Source organism: Tachyglossus aculeatus, chromosome 4 (genome assembly GCF_015852505.1).
Source record: "Tachyglossus aculeatus isolate mTacAcu1 chromosome 4, mTacAcu1.pri, whole genome shotgun sequence".
Taxonomy (NCBI): domain Eukaryota; kingdom Metazoa; phylum Chordata; class Mammalia; order Monotremata; family Tachyglossidae; genus Tachyglossus; species Tachyglossus aculeatus.
In genome coordinates this window covers 38375786-38397964 of record NC_052069.1, presented here as the reverse complement: position 1 = coordinate 38397964, position 22179 = coordinate 38375786, and the positions used below count along the sequence as shown (strand labels likewise).

Below are 22179 nucleotides of genomic sequence, written 5' to 3'. Positions count from 1 at the left end.
AGATGACTTAGCGGTGAGACCTGAAGGATAATCAAGAATTTAAAAACTAGCTCTGCTGTTTTCCTCATTTACCCACTGACCGTTACAGAGTTTTAGAGAAATCAGCGCAGCTTGAATTGAAGAATTCCCAATGTCTAGGATCATCTTTCCACCTCCCAGGGAAGCTGAATTTTAATTTCCGACAGCACCAAAGGCAGGAAGAAACACCGTTTGATCTGTAGCTACAGATTTTCATTCATTTTTGCCAAGTAAATGCACTAGATCACTGTGAAGTACAGTCAGGTCTCCCATTTCGAGAAGGTGCTGTTGGGGAACTATGGAAACGTTCTTCCGTGCATCTGTCTCCAGGTAGAACGTAATGCCACGCTGTGGGGAATAGTTGTAGGCCTGCCAGTGGTGATGGGTGAGAACTTTGACTAGCAATTTCCCTAACACGGGGTTCATCAGTAATCTAACCCCTGTTTTATCGGAGAACTGACTCGTTTATTAAAATGCTCCGTCTCACCCCTTTTCCGCCGTCTGTTTCATTTTAAATATGCACCAGTGATAGTTGCGGGCATGCAGATTCCACCCCTTTTCCCCCAAACCTGATAGTATGAGAGGAGGAAAAGTCTGAGACTATCCGTGAGAATCAGTGAACAAATCAGTCAAATCAGTCAGTTGTGGATAGATTGAATGAACGAATTGTAAAGCCCCTTCATTGTGTTTCTCTCCATTTCTTCCCAGGCAGGGAATTCTTTGTGGGCCTCTCTGAAAGGACAAATCAACGTGGGGCAGAGATTCTGGCTGATACTTTCAAGGTATGTGGTCGTCTTGTCATTAGGATTAGGATTGTGATTATTGTCGCCATTGCTGTTCTGTCTTTGTTCAAGGCCAAACATTTTGGCCCCTGATTCCTGTGCAAAACCCTGCTCCTACTCCGGGCAGCGTTCTCCTAGAGCAGTAAACGGGAAGGAAGCAGCATGGCTTAGTGAAAAGAGCAGCACAGGCGTGGGAGTCAGAGGATCTGGGTTTTAATTCTGGCTCCACCGTGTATCTGCTGTGTGACCTCGGGCAAGTCACTTTTCTCCTCTGTGCCTTATTTTTCCCTCATGGGGATTCAGTACCTCTTCTCTGTCTGTCTGACTTAGACCTGGAGCCCCATGTGGGACAAGAATTGTGTCCAACCTGATTATTTTGTATCTACTCGAGCACTTAGTACAGTGCCTGGCACGTAGAAAGTGCCTACCAACTACCATTAAGAAAAAAAGTGGATGCTCTGTAACATGGGGACTAAGAGAGTGAACCCCATGTGGGACATGAGCTGTGTCCAACCTGATTAATTTATACCTACCCCAGCTCTTTGGTGTTTGGCGCATAGTAAGTGGTTAACAAGAGAAGCAGCATGGCTCAGTGGAAAGAGAACGGGCTTTGGAGTCAGAGGTCATGAGTTCAAATCCCGGCTCCGCCAATTGTCAGCTGTGTAACTTTGGGCAAGTCACTTAACTTCCCTGTTCCGCAGTTACCTCATCTGTAAACTTGGGATTAAGACTGTGAGCCCCCTGTGGGACAACCTGATCGCCTTGTAACCTCCCCAGCACTTAGAACAGTGCTTTGCACATAGTAAGCGCTTAATAAATGCCATTAAAAAAGTACCATAAGTATTATTATTATTATTAACAATAATAATAACAATTGTAAAACCACCAACTGGCATTTACTTAGGAACATATTTCAGTCACTGGGTGAAAATTCTGAGATTGGAACAGAGCTCAGCACTAAGAACAGTGCTTGGCACATAGTAAGTGCTTAACAAATACCATCATTATTGTTATTATTATTATCATCAGGTACCTTCTGCCCTAGGTGAGACTCATAAGCTAATTTATTTCATAACTGTTTAGAATAAATAATAGATAAAAGTCAGTTAAGTAACACTTCTATCAAGTGATAATAGTAATAATAATAATAATGGTATTTGTTAAGTGCTTACAGTGAGTCAAGCAGTGTTCTAAGCGCTGGGGTATATATATGTTAATCAGGTTGGACACAGTCCTGTCCCACATGGGGCTCACAGTCTTAACCCCCATTTTCAAGATGAGGAAACTGAGGTACAGAGAAGTTCTAGACTGTGAGCCCACTGTTGGGTAGGGACCGTCTCTATATGTCGCCAACTTGTACTTCCCAAGCGCTTAGTACAGTGCTCTGCACACAGTAAGCGCTCAATAAATACGATTGAATGAATGAATGAATGATTAGAACCCAGGTCCTTCTGACTCCCATGCTACGGTTCTATCCAGTAGGCCACACTTCTTCTCCCCAGTAGTGATAGAACTGGAGGTTTTTTACATTGACTTTTCAGAAGCTTTCCCAATTTTATATATGAAAACATTATGCCTGATTTTATTGTGATAATTCAACCCAGAAAAATGCTCAATCTCCCCCACCCAGGGATTAGGAGCCATTAACCACCGCTGGATGAAGAGCCGTAATTTACCTAGAATATAAAATGCTTCATTGAATTATTCGGTGATTAAGAAATGACTGTGAATTAAACTCTCTCCTTTTATCATTTACATACAGGATTATGCTGTCTCCACCGTGCCAGTTGTTGACTCTCTGCATTTGAAGAGTTTCTGCAGCATGGCAGGACCCAACCTGATTGCCATTGGTTCCAGTGAGTCTGCCCAGAGAGCCCTCAAGGTAAAGTTCATTCTGGGAAAAGGGAATCAGTGCACTTTGGGCTTTCCAATGTTTACCTGCTCAAGAGGAGCGTGGTGAACAAATCATCATCATCATCAATCATATTTATTGAGCGCTTACTATGTGCAGAGCACTGTACTAAGTGCTTGGGAAGTACAAATTGGCAACATATAGAGACAGTCCCTACCCAACAGTGGGCTCACAGTCTAAAAGGGGGAGACAGAGAACAAAACCAAACATACTAACAAAATAAAATAAATCACAGAGTTTAGAGAAGCAGTGTGGCTCAGTGGAAAGAGCACGGGCTTGGGAGCCAGGGGTCATGGGTTCTAATCCCGGCTCCACCACTTGTCTCCCCCTTCTAGACTGTGAGCCCACTGTTGGGTAGGGACTGTCTCTATATGTTGCCAACTTGTACTTCACAAGTGCTTAGTACAGTGCCCTGCACACAGTAAGCACTCAATAAATACGATTGATTGATTGTCAGCTGTGTGACCTTGGGCAAGTCACTTAACTTCTCTGGGCCTCAGTTACCTCATGTAAAATGGGGATTAAGACTGTGAGCCCCTCGTGGGACAACCTGATCACCTTGTATCCCCACCAGCGCTTAGAATAGTGCTTCGCACATAGTAAATGCTTAACAAATGCCATCATCATCATCATCATCATCATCACCAATTCTTGTACAGTCGGTGCGGTAGATCTCAGCAACTGGCCCATTATCATTCCCTAAATTATCTTAATTATTTTTGTAATAGTATTTGTTAAGCACGTACTGTGTGCCAGGCACTGTACTAAGCACTGGAGTAGATGCGAGATATTCAGGTTGGACACAGTCCCTGTCCCACATGGAGCTCACAGTCTTAATCCACATTTGCAGATGAGGTAACTGAGGCACAGAGAAGTGAAGTGACTTGTCCAAGGTCATGCAGTAGATAAGTGGCAGAGCCAGGATTAGAACCCAGGTCCTTCTGATTCCCAGGCCTGTGCTCAATTCACTAGGCAATGCTGCTTCCGTTATAACAAGGGAAGATTATCGAGTCATTTCTCTAGCAGTTCCTACATCTGGTTCTCGATTTTATACTTCGGAAGCTCTTAGTGGTTCACTTTCTTCTTCTCCATTTCATTGACTTGTCATCTTTGCCGTCTTAGGCAAATCACTGAACATCTCTGTGCCGCAGTTCCAACATCTGGTTCTCGATTTTATACTTCTGAAGCTCTCAGTGGTTCACTTTCTTCTTCGCCATTTCATTGACTTGTCATCTTTGTGGTCTTAGGCAAATCACTGAACATCGCTGTGCCACAGTTCCCTCATCTGCAAATTGGGTATTCAGTTATTCATTCATTCAGTCGTATTTATTGAGTGCTTACTGTGTGCACAGTACTGTACAAAGCGCTTGGGAAGTACAAGTTGGCAACATATAGAGGCAGTCCCTACCCAACAATGGGTTCACAGTCTAGAAGGGGGAGACAGGCAACAAAACAAAACATGTGGACAGGTGTCAAGTCAGACTAAATAGAAGTAAAGCTAGATATACATCATTAACAAAATAAATAGAATAGTAAACCTGTACAAGTAAAATAGAGTAATAAATCTGTACAAACATATATACAGGTGCTGTGGGGAGGGGAAGGAGGTAGGGCCGGAGGGATGGGGAAGAGGAGAGGAAAAGGGGGGCTCAGTCTGGGAAGGCCTCCTGTTCTCCTTCCTACTTAGTCTGCAAGCCCTATGGGGAATCTGATGATCTTGTATCGACCCCAGTGCTTACTTAGTACAGTGCTTGGCATGTAGCAGGCGCTTAACAAATACTTCAGTCATCATTATCATCATTACAAATTACCTAGGCAGAGACATTATAGGAACTCATCATGCTTAAATAGAGTAGAGAGGTCATCTGAGGTCCAGTGGCTACTGTTTGCTGTAGGATTCTACTTGTTTCATATCAGATTGGTGTTGAGTTTAGTACAGCTATTGAAGTATTGAAGCTTTCTTTCCCTTGGGCAAGTTAGATTTCCTCTCCCCCATTAGCCAAAAGTTCTCTTGTTATCGTACCTGCCCTTTTCTTTCCCTCTTCCCAAATTGCATCTGTCATTACATTGCTAAGTGCTTCTTGGCACCGGTTACACGGCTCCCTGGAAAGAATTAATCTCAGGAATTCAATTTTATCCCATGTGAGGTTGCAGTATGTTTCTTCAGAAGACTCTACATTTTTTTTTGTTCTGCTTTGTCTAAGTAGCCAATGCTTTTCTACTGGAGTAGCTCTGTTAATATTCTGCAGGAGTTGATTTGCCCATTTGTTGGCTGGCATTGCTCCCATGAGTGGGAGTCTGTGGCTATTTCTCTGCCCTCAGAGGTGCTGTAAAGCCGAATTGTCTTTTTCCCCCTCCCCGCACCACAAAAAATTAAAGCAAATGGTGGAATTCCATCCTGCACTCTGATCATCCAGCTACTAGAGAAGCAGCGTGGCTCAGTGGAAAGAGCCCGGGCTTTGGAGTCAGAGGTCATGGGTTCAAATCCCAGCTCTGCCAGTTGTCAGCTGTGTGACTTTGGGCAAGTCACTTCTCTGGGCCTTAGTTACCTCATCTGTAAAATGGGGATCAAGACTGTGAGCCCCCCATGGGACAACCTGATCACTTTGTAACCTCCCCAGTGCTTAGAACAGTGCTTTGCACATAGTAAGCGCTTAATAAATGCCATCATTATTATTATTATTATTAGTGCGAGCATCCCCAGATTGACTGAGATGCCCCAGAAGCAACACCTTGGGGTCAGAGTCTAAGGCTGAATTCAGCAAGATGTGACTGTGGAATCCTAGCCAAACTCAGGCCGCTGACTCATTGTAGCGACTTTTAATTTCATCCCCAGACTCGATGGTCAGCACACCAAAACGATCAGAAAGGCTTTCCACTGTTTAGGAAGTGGAAAGCAGCATTGTCTAGTGGAGAGGGTATAAGCCTGAGAGTTACAAGGACCTGGATTCTAATCCCAACCTGTCTGCTGTGTGACCTTGGGCCTGCCACTTAACTTCTCTGGGCCTCGATTACCTCAGCTGTAAAATGGGGATTAAGATTGTGAGCGCCATGTGGGACATGGACTGTGTCTAAACCGATCAGCCTCCTTGATGACCTCCCTGCCCACTCCAGTTCACACTTCACTCTGCTTCCCCGATCATTTTTCTACAAAAACGTTCAGCCCAAGTTTCCCCACTCCTCAAGAGCCTCCAGCGGTTGCCCATCCACCTCTGTATCAAACAGAAAGTACTCACCATCGTCTTGAAAGCACTGTCACCTTGCCCCCTCTTTTCTCACCTCGTAGCTCTCCTATTACAACCCAGCCCTCACACTTGGCTCCTCTAATGCTACCTTTCTCACTGTACCTCCATCTCATCTATCTCGCCACCAACCTCACCCATGCCCTGCTTCTGGTCTGGAACACCCTTCCTCTTCACAGCCGACATTTACTCTCCCCACCTTCAAAGCCTTAAGGACATCATCTCCAAGAGCACATCATCTCCAAGAGACCTTCACTGACTAAGCCCTTACTTCCTCTTTTCCTACTCCCTTCTGCATCGTCCTGATTTGCTCCCTTTATTCATCCCTCCCTCAGCTCCACAGTACTTATGTACATATCCGTAATTAATTTATGTATATTAATGTCTGTTTTCCCCTCTAAACTGTGGGCTCATTGAGGGCAGGGAACGTGTCTTCCATCTCTGTTCTGTTGTACTCTCCCAAAGGCTTAGTTCAGTACTCTGCACACAATAAAGGCTCAGTGAATATGATTGATTGATTGGTTAGCGTGCGACTACCTTGGAGCTTTGCACAATGTGTGGCACATAGTAAGCACTTATTAACATATAACTGCTTGTACATATTTACTGTTTTGTTTATTTTAATTTGTTAATTAATTTTGTTTTGTTGTTTGTCTCCCCCTTCTAGACTGCGAGTCTGTTGTTGGGTAGGGACCGTCTCTATATGTTGCCAACTTGTACTTCCCAAGCGCATAGTACAGTGCTCTGCACACAGTAAGTGCTCAATAAATACGATTGAATGAATTAATTAATTAACAAATACCGTTTAAAAAAATGGGGGAGTAGACTGGTCACTAATCCCCAGCTTCTGTCTCCTTCCCTGCTTCCTTAGGCCAAAAAAACCCCAACAACCTCCCTCCCTGCTGGGGCTCCTCTGGGACAGGGTAATCTCCAGGGCTGTAGGGACTGTGAGGAAAAAGAGATGGTGTAGCCCAAGATTAGTAATAACAATAATAATAATAATAATTACGGTATTTGTAAAGTGCTTACTATGTGCCAGGCACTTTACTAAGGTCTGAGATGGTTACCAGCAAATCGGGTTGAACACAGTCCCTGTCATTCATTCATTCATTCATTCAATAGTATTTATTGAGCACTTACTGTGTGCAGAGCACTGTACTAAGTGCTTGGGAAGTACAAGTTGGCAACATATAGAGACAGTCCCTACCCAACAGCAGGCTCACAGTCTAGAAGGAGGAGACAGACAACAAAACAAAACATATTAACAAAATGAAATAAATAGAATAAATATGTACAAATAAAATAAATAAATAAATAGAGTAATAAATACGTACAAACATATATACAGGTGCTGTGGGGAGGGGAAGGAGGTAAGGCGGAGGGGATGAGGAGGGGGAGAGGAAGGAGGGGGCTCAGTCTGGGAAGGCCTCCTGAAGGAGGTGAGCTCTCAGTAGGGCTTTGAAGGGAGGAGGAGACCCACAGGGAGCTCACAGTCTTAATCCCCATTTTACAGATAAGGGAACTGAAGCACTGATAAGTTAAAATGACTTGCCCAAGGTCACACTGCAGACTAATGGCACAGTCAGGATTAGAACCCAGGTTCTTCTGACTGCTGGGCCCATGCTCTATCCACTAGACCACACTGCTTCTACACTACTAATGGTGATGATGATGGTGGTGATTGGAATCAGTGTGGCCTAGTGGAAAGCTTACGGGCCTGAGAGTCAGAAGACCTGGGTTCTAAGCTACGCTCCACTACTTTTCTGTTGTGCGACTTTGGACAAATCCCTCACCTTCTCTGCGCCTCATTTCCCTCACCTGAAAAATAGGGATTAAGACTTTTAAGACTTATGTGGGACAAGGACTGTGTCCAATCTGATTTTTTTGTATCTACCCCAGCTCTTAGTATAGTTCCTGCCACATAGCAGTGCTTAACAAATACCATAAAAAAAAACCACTTGGCCACATGGCAGTGGGCCCCATTCCATTCAGGGGTCAATCTAGGCACCTTCACAGGAGCCTCATGTTCCTGTCTGCCTGAGTTAGACTCCAGTTTACTCTGAAAATTTACAGGGCGAAGCTAGGCCCCATGCCAGTAACTCCCAACCTGTTTTCACTCGAGGCATCTGTAGACTCGCTCTCACATTTCAACTGCACCCTTAACTTCAAAAGGCCCCAGACTCCACTTTCTCCCACTCCTTTCCAACAAAAGGAGGTAATGGATTCTTCACCTGACTCCAGTAGTCCCTTAGGTTTGGGATTTCAAGTCAGCTCTCTCCCTTGAACACGGCAGCTCTCGTTTTTTGGACCGGTCGTCTGTACTCGGAGCGGCGGTGGAACTGGCCCGAGCTGCGGAGGTCTTGGAAGGGGTCGGTGCCGCATGCCACTGGGGCGTTGGGGGGTCTGGGCAAGTGGGCAGCAGCCATAGAAACAACCGACATTTGGAGAGGATGTGGAATTTTTTTTAGTATTCATTCATTCAGTCGTATTTATTGAGTGCTTACTGTGTGCAGAGCACTGTATTAAGCACTCGAGAAGTACAAGTCAGTAACATATAGCGATGGTCCCTACCCAACAACGGGCTCACAGTCTAGAAGGGGGAGACAGACAACAAAACAAAACATGTAGACAGGTGTCAAAATCGTCAGAACAAATAGAATTAAAGCCATATGCACAGTATTATTATTATTGTTAATAATAATAATAACAATGATATTTGTTAAGCGCGTACTATGTGCCAGGCACCGTACTAAGCTCTGGGATGGATACAAGCAAATCGAGCTGGACACAGTCCCTGTCCCACGTAGGGTTCACAGTCTCTTAAATTCCCATTTTACAGATGAGGGAACTGAAGCCTAGAGAGGTGAAATGACTTGCCCAAGGTTCACAGCAGACAGATGGCGGAGCTGGGATTGGTCCTACTGACTCCCAAGCCGGTGCTGTATCCACCAGGCCAGGCTGCTTTCCAGAATAATTATTATTATTATTGTGGTATTTGTTAAGTGCTTACTATGTGCCAGGTACCTTACTAAGCACTGGGGTAGATTCAAGGTAATTGGGTTAGACACAGTCCCTGTCCCACATAGGGATCCCAGTCTTTATCTCCATTTTACAGATGAGGTAACTGAAGCACAGAGAAGTGAAGTGACTTGCCCAAGGTCACACAGCAGACAGGCGGAAGAGCTGGATTAGAACCCTGTCTGATTCCCGGGCTCGTACTCTATCCACAAGGCCAAGCTAATTACCAAGCAGCTTCAGTCTGGGCTGGGGTTTCCACTTCTGTCCATCACCATCTCCACCAAAGAGCAGTCTCCAAAAGTCAATCAATCAATCATTTGAGCCCTTACTGAGTACGGAGAACTATACTAAGCATGAGGGAGAGTACAATATAAGAGTGGCTCCACAGCCCCCTCCAGTTATTGCCCCATCTCCCTCCTACCCTTCCTTTTCAAATTCCTGGAACAAGTCATCTACACTCGCTGCCTCAAATTCCTCTCCTCCAACTCTCTCCTGGACCCCCTCCAATCTGGCTTCTGTCCCTCCGCCCCACTGAAACCTCCTTCTCAAAGATCACCAATGACCTCCTTCTTGCCAAATCCAATGGCTCCTACTCCCTCCTAATCCTCCTCAACATCCCAGCTGCCTTTGACACTGTCGACCATCCCTTTCTCCTCAACATGGTATCCAACCTTGGCTTTACAGACTTTGTCCTCTCCCGGTTCTCCTCTTATCCCTCCGGCTGTTCATTCTCCGTCTCCTTCACGAGCTTCTCCTACCCCCCCCCCCCCCCCCCCCCCCCCCGCCACATCCCCTTACTGTAGGGGTTCCTCAAGCGTCAGTTCTTAGTCCCCTTCTCTTCTCCATCTACACTCACTCCCTTGGTGAACTCATTCGCTCCCACGGCTTCAACTATCATCTCTACGCAGATGACACCCAAATTTACATCTCCACCCCTGTGTTCTCTCTCCCTCCCTCTAGGCTCACATCTCTTCCTGCCTTCAGGAAATTTCCACCTGGGTGTCCTCCTGCCACCTAAAACTGAGCATGTCCAAGATAGAGCTCCTTATCTTCCCTCCCAAACCCTGTCCTCTCCCTGCTTTCCCGTCACTGTGGACGGCACTACCATCCTTCCCGTCTCACAAGCCCGCAACCTTGGTATCATCCTTGACTTCTCTCTTTCATTCACCCCACACATCCAATTTGTCACAAAACCTGCCGGTCTTACCTTCACAACTTCGCCAAGACCTGCCATTTCCTCTCTATCCAAACTGCTACCACATTAGTTCAGTCGCTTATCCTATCCCGACTGAATTACTGCATCAACATCCTTTCTGACCTTCTGACCTCCTGTCTCTCCCCACTTCAGTCTATACTTCACTCTGCTGCCCGGATTATCTTTCTAGAGAAATGCCCTGGGCATGTCAGCCCCCTCCTCAAAAATCTCCAGTGGTTGCCTGTCAACCTCTGTATCAAGCAAAAGCTCCTCAGTGTTGACTTCAGAGTTTTCCATCACCTTGCCCCCTTCTACCTCACCTCCCTTCTCTCCTTCTCCAGCCCAGCCTGCACACTCCGCTCCTCAGCTGCCACTTACCTCCTCACTGGGCCTCATTCTCACCTGTCCCGCCGTCGACCCCCGACCCACGTTCTACCTCTGGCCTGGAATGCCCTCCCTCCTCAAATACACCAAACAATCACACTCCCCCACTTCAAAGCCCTACTGAAGGCATACCTCCTCCAAGAGGCCTTCCCAGACTAAGCCCCCCTTTCCTCAGCTCCCCCTCCCCTCTGCGTTGCCTCCACTCCCTCCTTTTGTTCTACCCCCCCCCCCCACAGCACTTCTGTATATATGTACATATTTTATAATTCTATTTATATTTTTGCCTATTTACTTGTTGTGATGTGTCTCCCCCTTCTAGACTGTGAGCCCTCTGTTGGGTAGGGACCGTCTCTATATGTTGCCAACTTGGACTTCCCAAGCGCTTAGTACAGTGCTGTGCACACAGTAAGCGCTCAGTAAATACGATTGAATGAATGAATGTGCATCCCCCCTCTCCATCCCCCCATCTTACCTCCTTCCCTTCCCCACAGCACCTGGATATATGTATATATGTTTGTACATATTTATTACTCTATTTATTTTACTTGTACATATCTATTCTATTTATTTTATTTTGTTAGTATGTTTGGTTTTGGTCTCTGTCTCCCCCTTTTAGACTGTGAGCCCTCTGTTGGGTAGGGACCGTCTCTATATGTTGCCAACTTGGACTTCCCAAGCGCTTAGTACAGTGCTCTGCACACAGTAAGCGCTCAGTAAATACGATTGATTGATTGATATATCTATAATTCCATGTATATTGATGCTATTGATGCCTGTTTACATGTTTTGATGTCTGTCTCCCCCCTTCAAGACTGTGAGCCCATTGTGGGCAGGGATTTTCTCTATTGCTGAATTGTACTTTCCCAGAGCTCTGCACACAGTAAGCGCTTCATAAATACGATTGAATGAATGACCGTTCCCTGCCTATAAGGGCAGAGAAGCAGTGTGGTCTAGTGGAAAGGGCACATGCTTGGTAGTCAGAGGACCTGAGTTCTAAACCTGGCTGTGCCACTCTCTGCTGTGTAACCTTGGGCAAGTCACTTAACTTCTCTGTGCCTCAGTTACCTCATCTGGAAAATGGGAATTAAATTCACACTCCGATTTAAATGTTGAGCCTTGGACTGTGTCCAGCCTGGCTATCCTGCATCTACCCCGGCATTTAGAACAGTACTTGACACATAGTAAGCTCTTGATGAATTTTGTGGGGAAAAAAGGAGCTCACAGTGTAGAGGAGGAGACAGACATTAAAATTAATTATGGTTATGTACATAAGTGCTGAGGGCCTGAGGGTGGGGGTAAATTAAGGGGACAAATCCAAGAGCAAGGGCAACACAGAAGGGAGAAGTAGGAAGAGATTTATTCAATTAATCACAATTATTGATTGTTTAGTCTGTGCAAAGCACTGTACTAAGCACTTATGAGATGGTATTGTCAGGGTAGTAGCCACCCTGCCCTGATATGCCTCATCACATTCATTCATTCAATCGTATTTATTGAGCACTGACTGTGTGCAGAGCACTGTACTAAGCGCTTGGGAAGTACAAGTCGTCAACATACAGAGACGGGCCCTACCCAACAATAGGCTCAGTCTAGAAATGGGCTCACAGTCTAGAATGTGTTGTGATAATATTAATAATAATAATAATGACATTTATTAAGCACTTACTATGTGCAAAGCACTGTTTTAAGTACTGGGGAGGTTACAAGGTGATCAGGGTGTCCTATGTGGGGCTCAGTCTTCATCCCCATTTTACAGATGAGGTAACTGAGGCACAGAGAAGTGAAGTGACTTGCCCAAAGTCGCACAGCTGACAATTGGTGAAGCCGGGATTTGAACCCATGACCTCTGACTCCAAAGTCCAGGCTCTTTCCACTGAGCCACATTGCTTCTAATGGCAAGACACCCTGCGTCTCACCCACTCCAGGCCCAATTCTGGTTTTACGCCCCTCTTGGTTCTTGAGAAGGTGAGAACCTAAGACAATCTCAACCTCTCTAGTTCCAAGACTGGTTTAGCTGGAAACTAAAGGTAGATTTCAGATGTTTGAGAGAAGGCAGGTTTCTAAGCGCTTAGTACAGTGCTCTGCACACAGTAAGCACTCAATAAATATGATTGAATGAATGAATGAATCTAAATGAAGGAAGAAGTACGCTAGTGTGGGAGAAAAGATGAAAATAGTATTCAGGTGAAAGGTAAATTTTAGACTTGACAGCATTGGTGACAGTGCAAGCCCACAAGCCCTTGAAATAAAAAGTCGAAATTAATCCGAACCAAACTAAAAAAACTCTTGTAACCCTTTGGGTTTTTTTTTTTTTTTTTTCTGATCCTGTACCTACCTGGAATAATTATTCGGATCCTTAGTTGAGTCAGATCAGGCTTGGACCGTTTTCAGATTTTAGCCGTTTGATTAAATCACAAGCCTAGTTTGGATTTCCTGGCTTGAGGTGTTGTTACTGAGAAAGAGAGGAGTCACTAAGAGAAGGTGCCAAAGAAAATTTAAGGCATCTCCTGCGGAGAGAAATCTAAAACCGGAATCAACACCCAAAGGGAGTGATGAGACATAAAATCCAGCTTTCACCTAGAGATAAAGATCAGTCATGCTCAGTGGAAAACTGTTCTGGATCACTAATTTAAATGGTTTCTTCTAGATCCCGACCAGATAAATGCTGCCTTGCTTTGTTAGGGCGAGACCAGTGGTCTTGGGGAAGAAACAATTAGCCAGAAATCTGTCAGACTCCTCACGTAGCCATTCGGGCCTTGGCCCTCTCCGCCGGTCCCTGGATTATGTTTTCTGAGCTCCTTGTGAAGCACGGAACACATCCGTCAACTCTGTTGTCTTGTACTCTCCCGAGCGCTTAGTATAGTGCTCTGCATTTAGTGAGTGCTCAGTAAGTACCATTGATAGATGGATTGATTCTGCCAGCAGCTGTGGCAGACATCCTATGAAGGTTCGGAGAAGCAGCCTGACCTAGCGGGTGGAGCACAGGCCTGGAAGTTGTAAGGTCATGGGTTCAAATCCCGGCTCCACCACTTGTCTGCTGGGTGACCTTGGGTAAGTCACTTCACTTCTCTGGGCCTCAGTTACCTCATCTGTAAAATGGGGATTACAACTGTGGGACAGGGACTGTGTCCAACCCGATGTGCTTGTATTCCGCCCCCACCCTCCCACCAACGCTCAGTACAGTACCTGGCACGTCGTAAACACTTAACAAATACCAGTTATTATTATTGGTTTTGAAATCTGCTCCCTGTAGACCTCATTCGGGTTGGTGTAATGCTGAGTTCGTAAAGGACTTTCTGCACTTGAACCATCTCTGGGCCAGAGGCTATACATAGCTCTCAGGGAGCTGGCGAGGCATTCTGTGGAAATCTCATTTTACATCAGCGGATGTACTGGAAAATCCTTGGCGCTGGGAAGGTGGCTCAGCCTTCGCGTCCCAACGTCGTCGGCCGTGGTTTCCTCACCTCATAGGAGAGGAAAATGGGGTTGCTCACAGGTTGATTTGGTTAATGAATAAATGGATTACACATTTTCTGGAGTTCAAAATGGTCAACAGTGACAGAGCCAATGGTGTGAGGCAGGGAGGAGATACAAAAAAGAGACAAAGAGGCTGCCATAGGAGGGGGGGATGATGCCCCCGTTACCCATCCACTCGCTCTCTCTCTCACACACATACTTTCTCTCTCTCTCTCTCTCTCTCTCTCTCTCTCTCTCTCTCTCTCTCTCTCTCTCTCTCTCTCTCTCTCTCTCTCTCTCTCTCTCTCTCTCTCTCACCTGAGAACAAGGGACATTTTACATTAGCCTCCTCCCTGCCTCCCACTTTTACAACTGCATCAGCCTCCTCACTGGCCTCCCTGCCTCCCACCTCTCCCCCCAATCAATTCATACTTATAATAATAATAATAATAATAATGGCATTTATTAAGCACTTCCTATGTGCAAAGCACTGTTCTAAGTGCTGGGGTGGTTACAAGATGATCAGGTTGTCCCACAGGGGACTCACAGAATCTTAATCCCCATTTTACAGTTGAGGTAACTGAGGCCCGGGGAAGTTAAGTGACTTGCCCAAAGTCACACAGCTGACAGTGGGCGGAGCCAGGATTTGAACCCATGACCTCTGACTCCAAAGCCCATGCATTTACCACTGAGCCACGCTGCTTCTCCAGCTTCCAGCTTCTTCTTCTACTTCACCCAGCTGCTTTGATCATATTTCTAAAAAGTGTTCTGTGTACATTTCCCCAACTCCTCCCCAGCCTCCAGTGGTCACCCATCCATCTCTGCAGCAAGCAGACTCCTCACTTTTGACTTCAAGGCACTCAATCAGTTCTCCCCTATGTCCCATACCTTGCTGCTCTCTTACTCTAACCCAGGCCTCACACTTCGCTCCTCTAGCACTGTGCCTTGATGTCATCTCCCTCACCACCGACCCCTTAGATACATTCTCCCTCTGGCCTGGAATTCCCTCCCCCTTCATATCCGGCAGACCACCGCACTTCTCATCTTCAAAGCCCTCCTAAAATTGCACTTCGTGCTAGAAACCTCCCCTGACTAACTTCTCTTTTCCCCACACTGGTCACCCTCCTTTCTGCGATGGCTATGCGTTTGAGTCGGTAACCCTTAGTTACTTTGTTACTGATCCCACCCACCCCTCCCCCCTGCCCCCTATCTAATATATATCTCTAGATCGATATCTCTTTATTCTGCCCCTTCCCCTACCTAATTTATTTTTTGTGTGTCTCCCACACTAAACTTGTGGGCAGGGATTATGTCTTCTAACTCTATGGTATTGTGCTCTCCCAAGCACTTCGTGCAATGATCTGCATGGAATAAGTACTGAATAAATTAGACTGTGAGCCCGTTTTTGGGGAGGGACCATCTCTATGTGTTGCCGATTTGTACTTTCCAAGTGGTTAGCACAGTGCTCTGCACACAGTAAGCGCTCAATAAATATGATTGAATGAATGAATGAATGGTTGCGATGGTACTTGTAATGACTTGGGACTCTACCAGGTTTCTGTCATACCTGCTGTCAGTATGAAGACTTTCTGTATCTGTCACAGCCTGGATTAGAGAGGGTTTTTTCCCCAGAGGCAGCATGGCTTAATGGAAAGAGCACGGGCTTTAGAGTCAGAGGTCATGGATTCAAATCCCGGCTCTGCCAATTGTCAGCTGTGTGACTTTGGGCAAGTCACTTCACTTCTCTGTGCCTCAGTTACCTCACCTGTAAAATGGGGATTAAGACTGTGAGCCCCCCCCCCCGCCCCCCGGGACAACTTGATCACCTTGTAACCTCCCCAGTGCTTAGAACAGTGCTTTGCACATAGTACACGCTTAATAAATGCCATTATTGAGAAGCAGCGTGGCTCAGTGGAAAGAGCCCAGGCTTGGGAGTCAGAGGTCATGGGTTCTAATCCCGACTCTGCCACTTGTCTGCTGTGAGCCTCAGTAACTTCTCTGAGCCTCAGTTACCTCATCTGTAAAATGGGGACTAAGACTGTGAGCCCCACATGGGACAACCTTGATCACCTTGTATTCCCCCCCAGCGCTTAGAACAGTACTTCACACAAAATAAGCGCTTAACAAATGCCATCATTATTATTATTAGACAGTTTACTCCACTATATTATGGGCGAGCCAATAATGGAGCAGGCTCTGGTTAGCCTTCGTGGTCGTGAAGGGATGCAATTAAATCCCTCTTTGTTGTGGGGGGTAGTGCTGGAAATGGAGGCCTTCCGTAGACTCTTCCATCTGGAATAGGACATTAGAGATATAGCCATTGAGCCTCTCAGCTTCTCTAAGAGCTAGGTGATTATGACAATAAAAATAATGATGCTAGTATTAATAATACAGTGAATAATAATACAGTAAGGCAGTAAAATAGAGTTATTAAAAGCACATTGTCAGTCCAGTGGTATTTGTTGAGTGTTTACTGTATGCAGATCACTGTACTACGCATTCAGGAGCATACAGTTTAACAGAGTCAGTGGTGTTTATTGAGCAGTTACTGTGTGCAGAGCACTTGTACTAAGCCCTTTGAAGATTACAGTATAACAGAGTTAGTAGACACATTATTATTCCCTGCCCACAGCAAGCATTACAGTTTAGAGGATGGTAAGTCCTCCACATTTCCTCCAAGAGGCTTTCTCCAAACAAGCTCCTTATTTCTTCTTCTCCCATCCCTTCTGCTTCGTCCTTGCACTCGTATCTTCATACTTTGTTCACTCCACCCTCAACCCCAAAGCACCTATGTATATATATGTAATTTATTAATTTCTATTAATATCTTTCTGCCCCTTTAGATCATAGCTCCTTGTGGGTAGAGAATGTGTCTCCCAACTCTGAACCTCTGCTTTTTCCACTTGAGTACTGCAACTTCCCTAGCTGCCCGTGACATTCTCGCAAACCACATAATCGGCTTCAAGGCTCTCCACCATCTGGCTGCCCACCTAACCTAATGATTTTCTTCACCACTTTTCCCCACCTCACTGTCTTCTTTCCTCTCAAGCCATCTTTCGAGTGACCACATGCTCTTGACTCTCCTACCTCCCTCCCCTTACTGACACTGCTCCTCCAACTTGGGGGACTTTCCTTCCCTCAATCAGACAGATCCCAGCTCTTCCAGAACAGGCCTGGGAGTCAGAAGGACCTGCGTTCTAATCCCAGCTCCGCCATTTGTCTGCCGTGTGTCCTTGGACAAGTCTCTTCACTTCTCTGTGCCTCAGTTACCACATCTGTAAAATGTATTCAGTCGTATTTCTTGAGCACTTACTGTGTGCAGAGCACTGTACTAAGTGCTTGGAAAGTACAATTTGGCAACAAAAAAGACAGTCCCTGCCCACAGTGGGCTCACAGTCTAGAAAGGGGGACACAGGCATCAAAACAAGTAAACAGGCATAAGTAGTATCATTATAAATAAATAGAATTATAGATATATGCACATCATTCATAAAAATAGAATTGTAAATATGTACATATACACACAAGTGCTGTGGGATAGGGAGGCGGGTAGAGTAAAGGAAGCGAGTCAGGGAAATGGGGAGGGGGAGCAGAGGGAAAGGGGAGCTTAGTCTGAGAAGGCCTCCTGGAGGAGGTGAGTTTTCATTAGGGCTTTGAAGGGGGGGAAGTGTGCTGGTTTGGTGGATTTGAAGAAGGAGGGCATTCCAGACCAGAGGTAGGACATGGGCCAGAGGTCGATGATGGGACAGGCGAGAACGAGGCACAGTGAGAAGGTTAGCAGCAGCGGAGTGGATTGAGACTGCGAGCTCCACATGGGACAGGGGCTGTTTACAACTCGATTTGCTTGTGTCCACCCCAGCTCTCAGTTCAGTGTGTGGCACACAGTAAGCACTTTACAAATACCATAGTAATAATAATTCACACATTCAAATCCTTCTTAAAACTCCCCATCTCCCTTCCCTAATTACTTCCCAACACCTTAAATCATATGAACTCATCAGCCATCTCTCGCCCTTCGTTACTTATTTGCCATCACTACTTTTTTGTATATATGTGTATACATGCAGATACATATGTTCATTCAGTTGTATAATCAATCACTTATGTTGACTGTTCTATTTGTAAATGGTATTATGCCTCCCCCATTAGAGTATAAGTTCTTTGTTAACAGGAAATGTAGCTCTTCTTTGGTTTCCTTAATGTGGTACATTGTACTCAGTGGGGACTGAAAAAATACTACCCCACCATTACTGCTGTTGCTACTTCTAGTAGTATTACTACTGCTTATTGTTATTATTATTATTACTTAATAGTATTACTATTACTACTACCACTACCGCTACTGCTGCTAGTGCTAAAACAACTGCTATTGCTCTATCCCTACTCCTGACACTAGTACTAAAACTCTTATTACTGCTATTACAATTACTCCACCATTCAGTGTTCCTCATTATCCTCTCCATTATGATTCTTGTTGTCTGCATCTTCTGGGGTTTTTTTTCAATTCTCTTGCAGAATTTCCTCCTGCCCTTCCATTCCACTCATCTTCCCTATGTCCTTTCTGTTGGAGCCTCTTCCTGTCCTATGTCTTTTTGCTTTCATTTCCTGTTTTCAGCTGCCCTCTTACCCTTTCATTTCCTCCTCCTCCTCTTCTCCTCTCTCACTCCCTCCCTATTTCCCTGCCCCACACTCCTTTTCCCTATCCCTTTCTCTCTCTCTGTGGGTTCCTCTCAGTCTCTCTCCTCCTCCATCTCTCACTCTCTCCCTTCTTCATTTGGCTGTTTATTCCCCTTCTCCATTCCACTCTCATGATCTCTCTCTCCCTTTCTTCCTTTCTCTCCCTCCCATACAATTTCTCCCTCTCTGACAGTGTTGAGCTCTTTCACCCTCTCATTCATTCTGTTTCTTTCCCCCTTCCTCTCTTTCTCTCACTTCCCTCATCTTCTTGGCATAATCCCCCCTTCTCCAGTGGTCCAGGCCACTTTTCATCCCAGAAGTTGGAGAGCTCCTTATCTTCCCTCCCAGACCCTATTCTCTCCTGAACTTTCGTGTCACTTTAGACGGTACAACCATCCTTCCCATCCTACAAGCCCATAACCTTAGCGTCATCCTTGACTCTACTCTCTCATTCAACCCACATATACCATCCGTCACCACATCCTGTCGGGTTCACCTTCACAACATCGCAAAGATCAGCCCTTTCCTCTCCATCCAAACTGCTACCATGTTAGTACAATCACTTATTTTATCCCGCCTAGATTACTGTATCAGCCTCCTTTCTAATCTCCCAACCTCCTGCCTCTCCCCACTCCAATCCATAATTCATTCCACTGCCTGGATTATCTTTCTAAAGAAATGTTCAGGGCATGTCACCCCCCTCCTCAAAAATCTCCAGTGGTTTCCAATCCACCTCCATATCAATCAAAAACTCCTTACTTTTGGCTTTAAAGCTCCCCTTCACCTTGCCCACTCCTACCTCGCTTTCCTTCTCTCTTTCTTTAACCCAGGCTGCACACTTTGCTCCTCTGGTGCTAACCTTCTCACTGTGCCTCCATCTCACCTGTCTCGCCGCCGACTCCAGGCCCACATCCTACCTGTGGCCTGGAATGCCCTTCCTCCTCAAATCCGCCAGACAATTACTCTCCACCTCTTCAAAACCTTACTGAAGGCACATCTCCTCCAAGAGGCCTTCCCAGACTAAGTCCCACTTTTCTTCATCCCCCACTCCCTCCCGCCTCACCCTGACTCGCTCCCTTTCCTCTTCCTCCCTTTCCCCACCCCACAGCACTTATGTATTTATCTTTAATTTTATTCATTTATATTGATGTGTGTTTACTTGAATTGATGTCTGTCTTCCCCCTGTAAACTGTGAGCTGATTGTGGTCAGGGATTGTCTCTCTTTATTGCTGTATTGTCCTTTCCTAAGCGTTTAGTACAGTGCTCTGCACACAGTAAGCACTCAATAAATATGATTGATTGATTGACTGGACAGGAGGGAGAGAAAGCTGAGGTAATATGTCCTCCTGTCGTCACTCTCATGCTCACCTAAGACTACCCACCCCTGCCCCACCATGGGGAAAGGATTCACCAGGCAGTGCCGTGGGTTGGTCACCTCCTCCTTGTACCCTTTACAGTAGCCTATGATTCTGGGAGTCAGAAGGTCATGGGTTCTAATTCCAGCTCCGCCACTTGTCTGTTGTGTGACCTTGTGCAAGTCACTTCACTTCTCCGGGCCTCAGTTACCTCATCTGTAAAATGGGGATTGAGACTATGAGTCCCACGTGGGACAGAGACTGTGTCCAACCTGATTTGTTTGTATCCACCACTGCGATTAGTAAAGTGCCTGGCACATAGTGCTTAAATACCATTATTATTATAATTATAATTATTATATTATAAATTATTATTATCATTATTATTATTGACTTGGGGTAGGTTTAGCAGTGCTAGCCAATCCCCTACAATAATAATGATGGCATATGTTAAGCTCTTACTATGTGCAAATCATGTTCTAAGCGCTGGGGAGGCTACAAAGTGATCAGACTGTCTCACATGGGGCTCACAGTCTTCATCCCCATTTTACAGATGAGGTAACTGAGGCACAGAGAAGTTAAGTGACTTGTGCCCAAAGTCACACAGCTGACAATTGGCGGAGCCAGGATTAGAACCCACAACCTCTGAGTCCCAAGCCCTGGCTCTTTCTATTGAGCCACGCTGCTTCTCAAGGCAGCAGGAACCTGGGGGAGCTGCAGCTTTTTATTTATTCATTCATTCAATCGTATTTATTGAGCACATACTGTGTGCAAAGCACTTGGGCGAGTACAGTATAACAATAAACAGACACATTCGCTACCCACAATCAGCTTAAAGTCTAGAGGGGAAGACTGACATCAGTATAAGTAAATAAATTAACAGATACGTATGTAAATATTGTGGGGCTTTGATGGGGGGGTGAATAGATAAACCTAGGATAGAGGGAAGCGAAAATACAGGGATTATTCTCATTTTCCTGGTGAGGAAACTGATCCACGAAGAGGTTAACTGACTTTTCCAGCACCAAGCTCAGGAGCAGTAGAAGTAGAAGCAGCAACCAGGTCTGGGCAGTGTGTTTTCATCAGACAACAATGCTTTTGAGAGAAAGGGGGTGATTCATACGATATCCTTCGCTGTTCCTGTTTATAAGACCCATTTATGAAGCTGTTTACTCCTCGGGACCTCGGATCAAATGTACGTTGTCTTTCATTAGAGTAGAATAGGTTGGCTGTAACTTCACCCTCAGGAGAGATCCCCAAGGATTTTGGATCCAGTCTTTTTGATGGCTCATTGTCTCGACCAATTGAGGGAATTGTTATTGTCAGGAATTCTCGAAACTTATTTGATTTCAAGGGGTAGAAAGTGACCAGAGGCTGAGGCTCTGGTCACTTTCTTCAGGTGGACTCTGTAGCTGACCAGTGGTAAATTTGTGCCATCTGTTGGTGAGGCAGTTAAATAATGTAGAAGTTTAGTTATGGAACTGTGAAACCCATTTGGGAACAAAGTATTGATAATAATAATGGTATTTGTTAAGCCCTTACTATGTGCCAAGCACTATTCTAAGCACTGAATCATCAGGAGCTACTGGAAGGTCATTTTTTCCCTCTCCTTTCCGATTACTTTAGAGAGGCCTTTAGTAAAAAGACAGTAGAGATAGTTTTTATTTTCTAAGTGATGTAGAAGTTTAGTTATGGAACTGTGGAACCCATTTGGGAACAAAGTATTGGTAATAATAATAATAGTATTTGTTAAGCGCTAACTGTGTCAAGCACTGTTCTAAGCGCTGAATCATCAGGAGCTACCGGAAAGTCCTTCTTTTCCTTCTCCTTTCCGATTACTTTAGAGAGGCTTTTAGTAAAAAGACAGTAGAGATATTTTTTTTTTTCTAAGTGGTATAGAAGTTTAGTTATGGAACTGTGGAACCCATTTGGGAACAAAGTATTGGTAATAATAATAATAGTATTTGTTAAGTGCTTACTATGTGCCAAGCACTGTTCTAAGCACTGAATCATCAGGAGCTACTGGAAAGTCATTTTTTCCCTCTCCTTTCCAATTACTTTAGAGAGGCTTTTAGTAAAAAGACAGTAGAGATACTTTTTTTTTCTAAGTGATGTAGAAGTTTAGTTATGGAACTGTGGA

The 22179-nt window shown here is 45.2% G+C and overlaps 1 protein-coding gene across 1 annotated transcript in view; it reads left to right on the top strand.

The window, feature by feature from the left end:
• The window catches only part of DDAH1 (dimethylarginine dimethylaminohydrolase 1), a 226446-nt gene that overhangs the window by 156650 nt on the left and 47617 nt on the right, over positions 1 to 22179 (top strand). Inside the window, exons 3-4 of the mRNA XM_038745570.1 lie at positions 727 to 800; positions 2563 to 2682. Of these exons, the coding sequence (XP_038601498.1) occupies positions 727 to 800; positions 2563 to 2682 (194 nt within the window). The remainder of the gene's footprint in view (positions 1 to 726; positions 801 to 2562; positions 2683 to 22179) is intronic.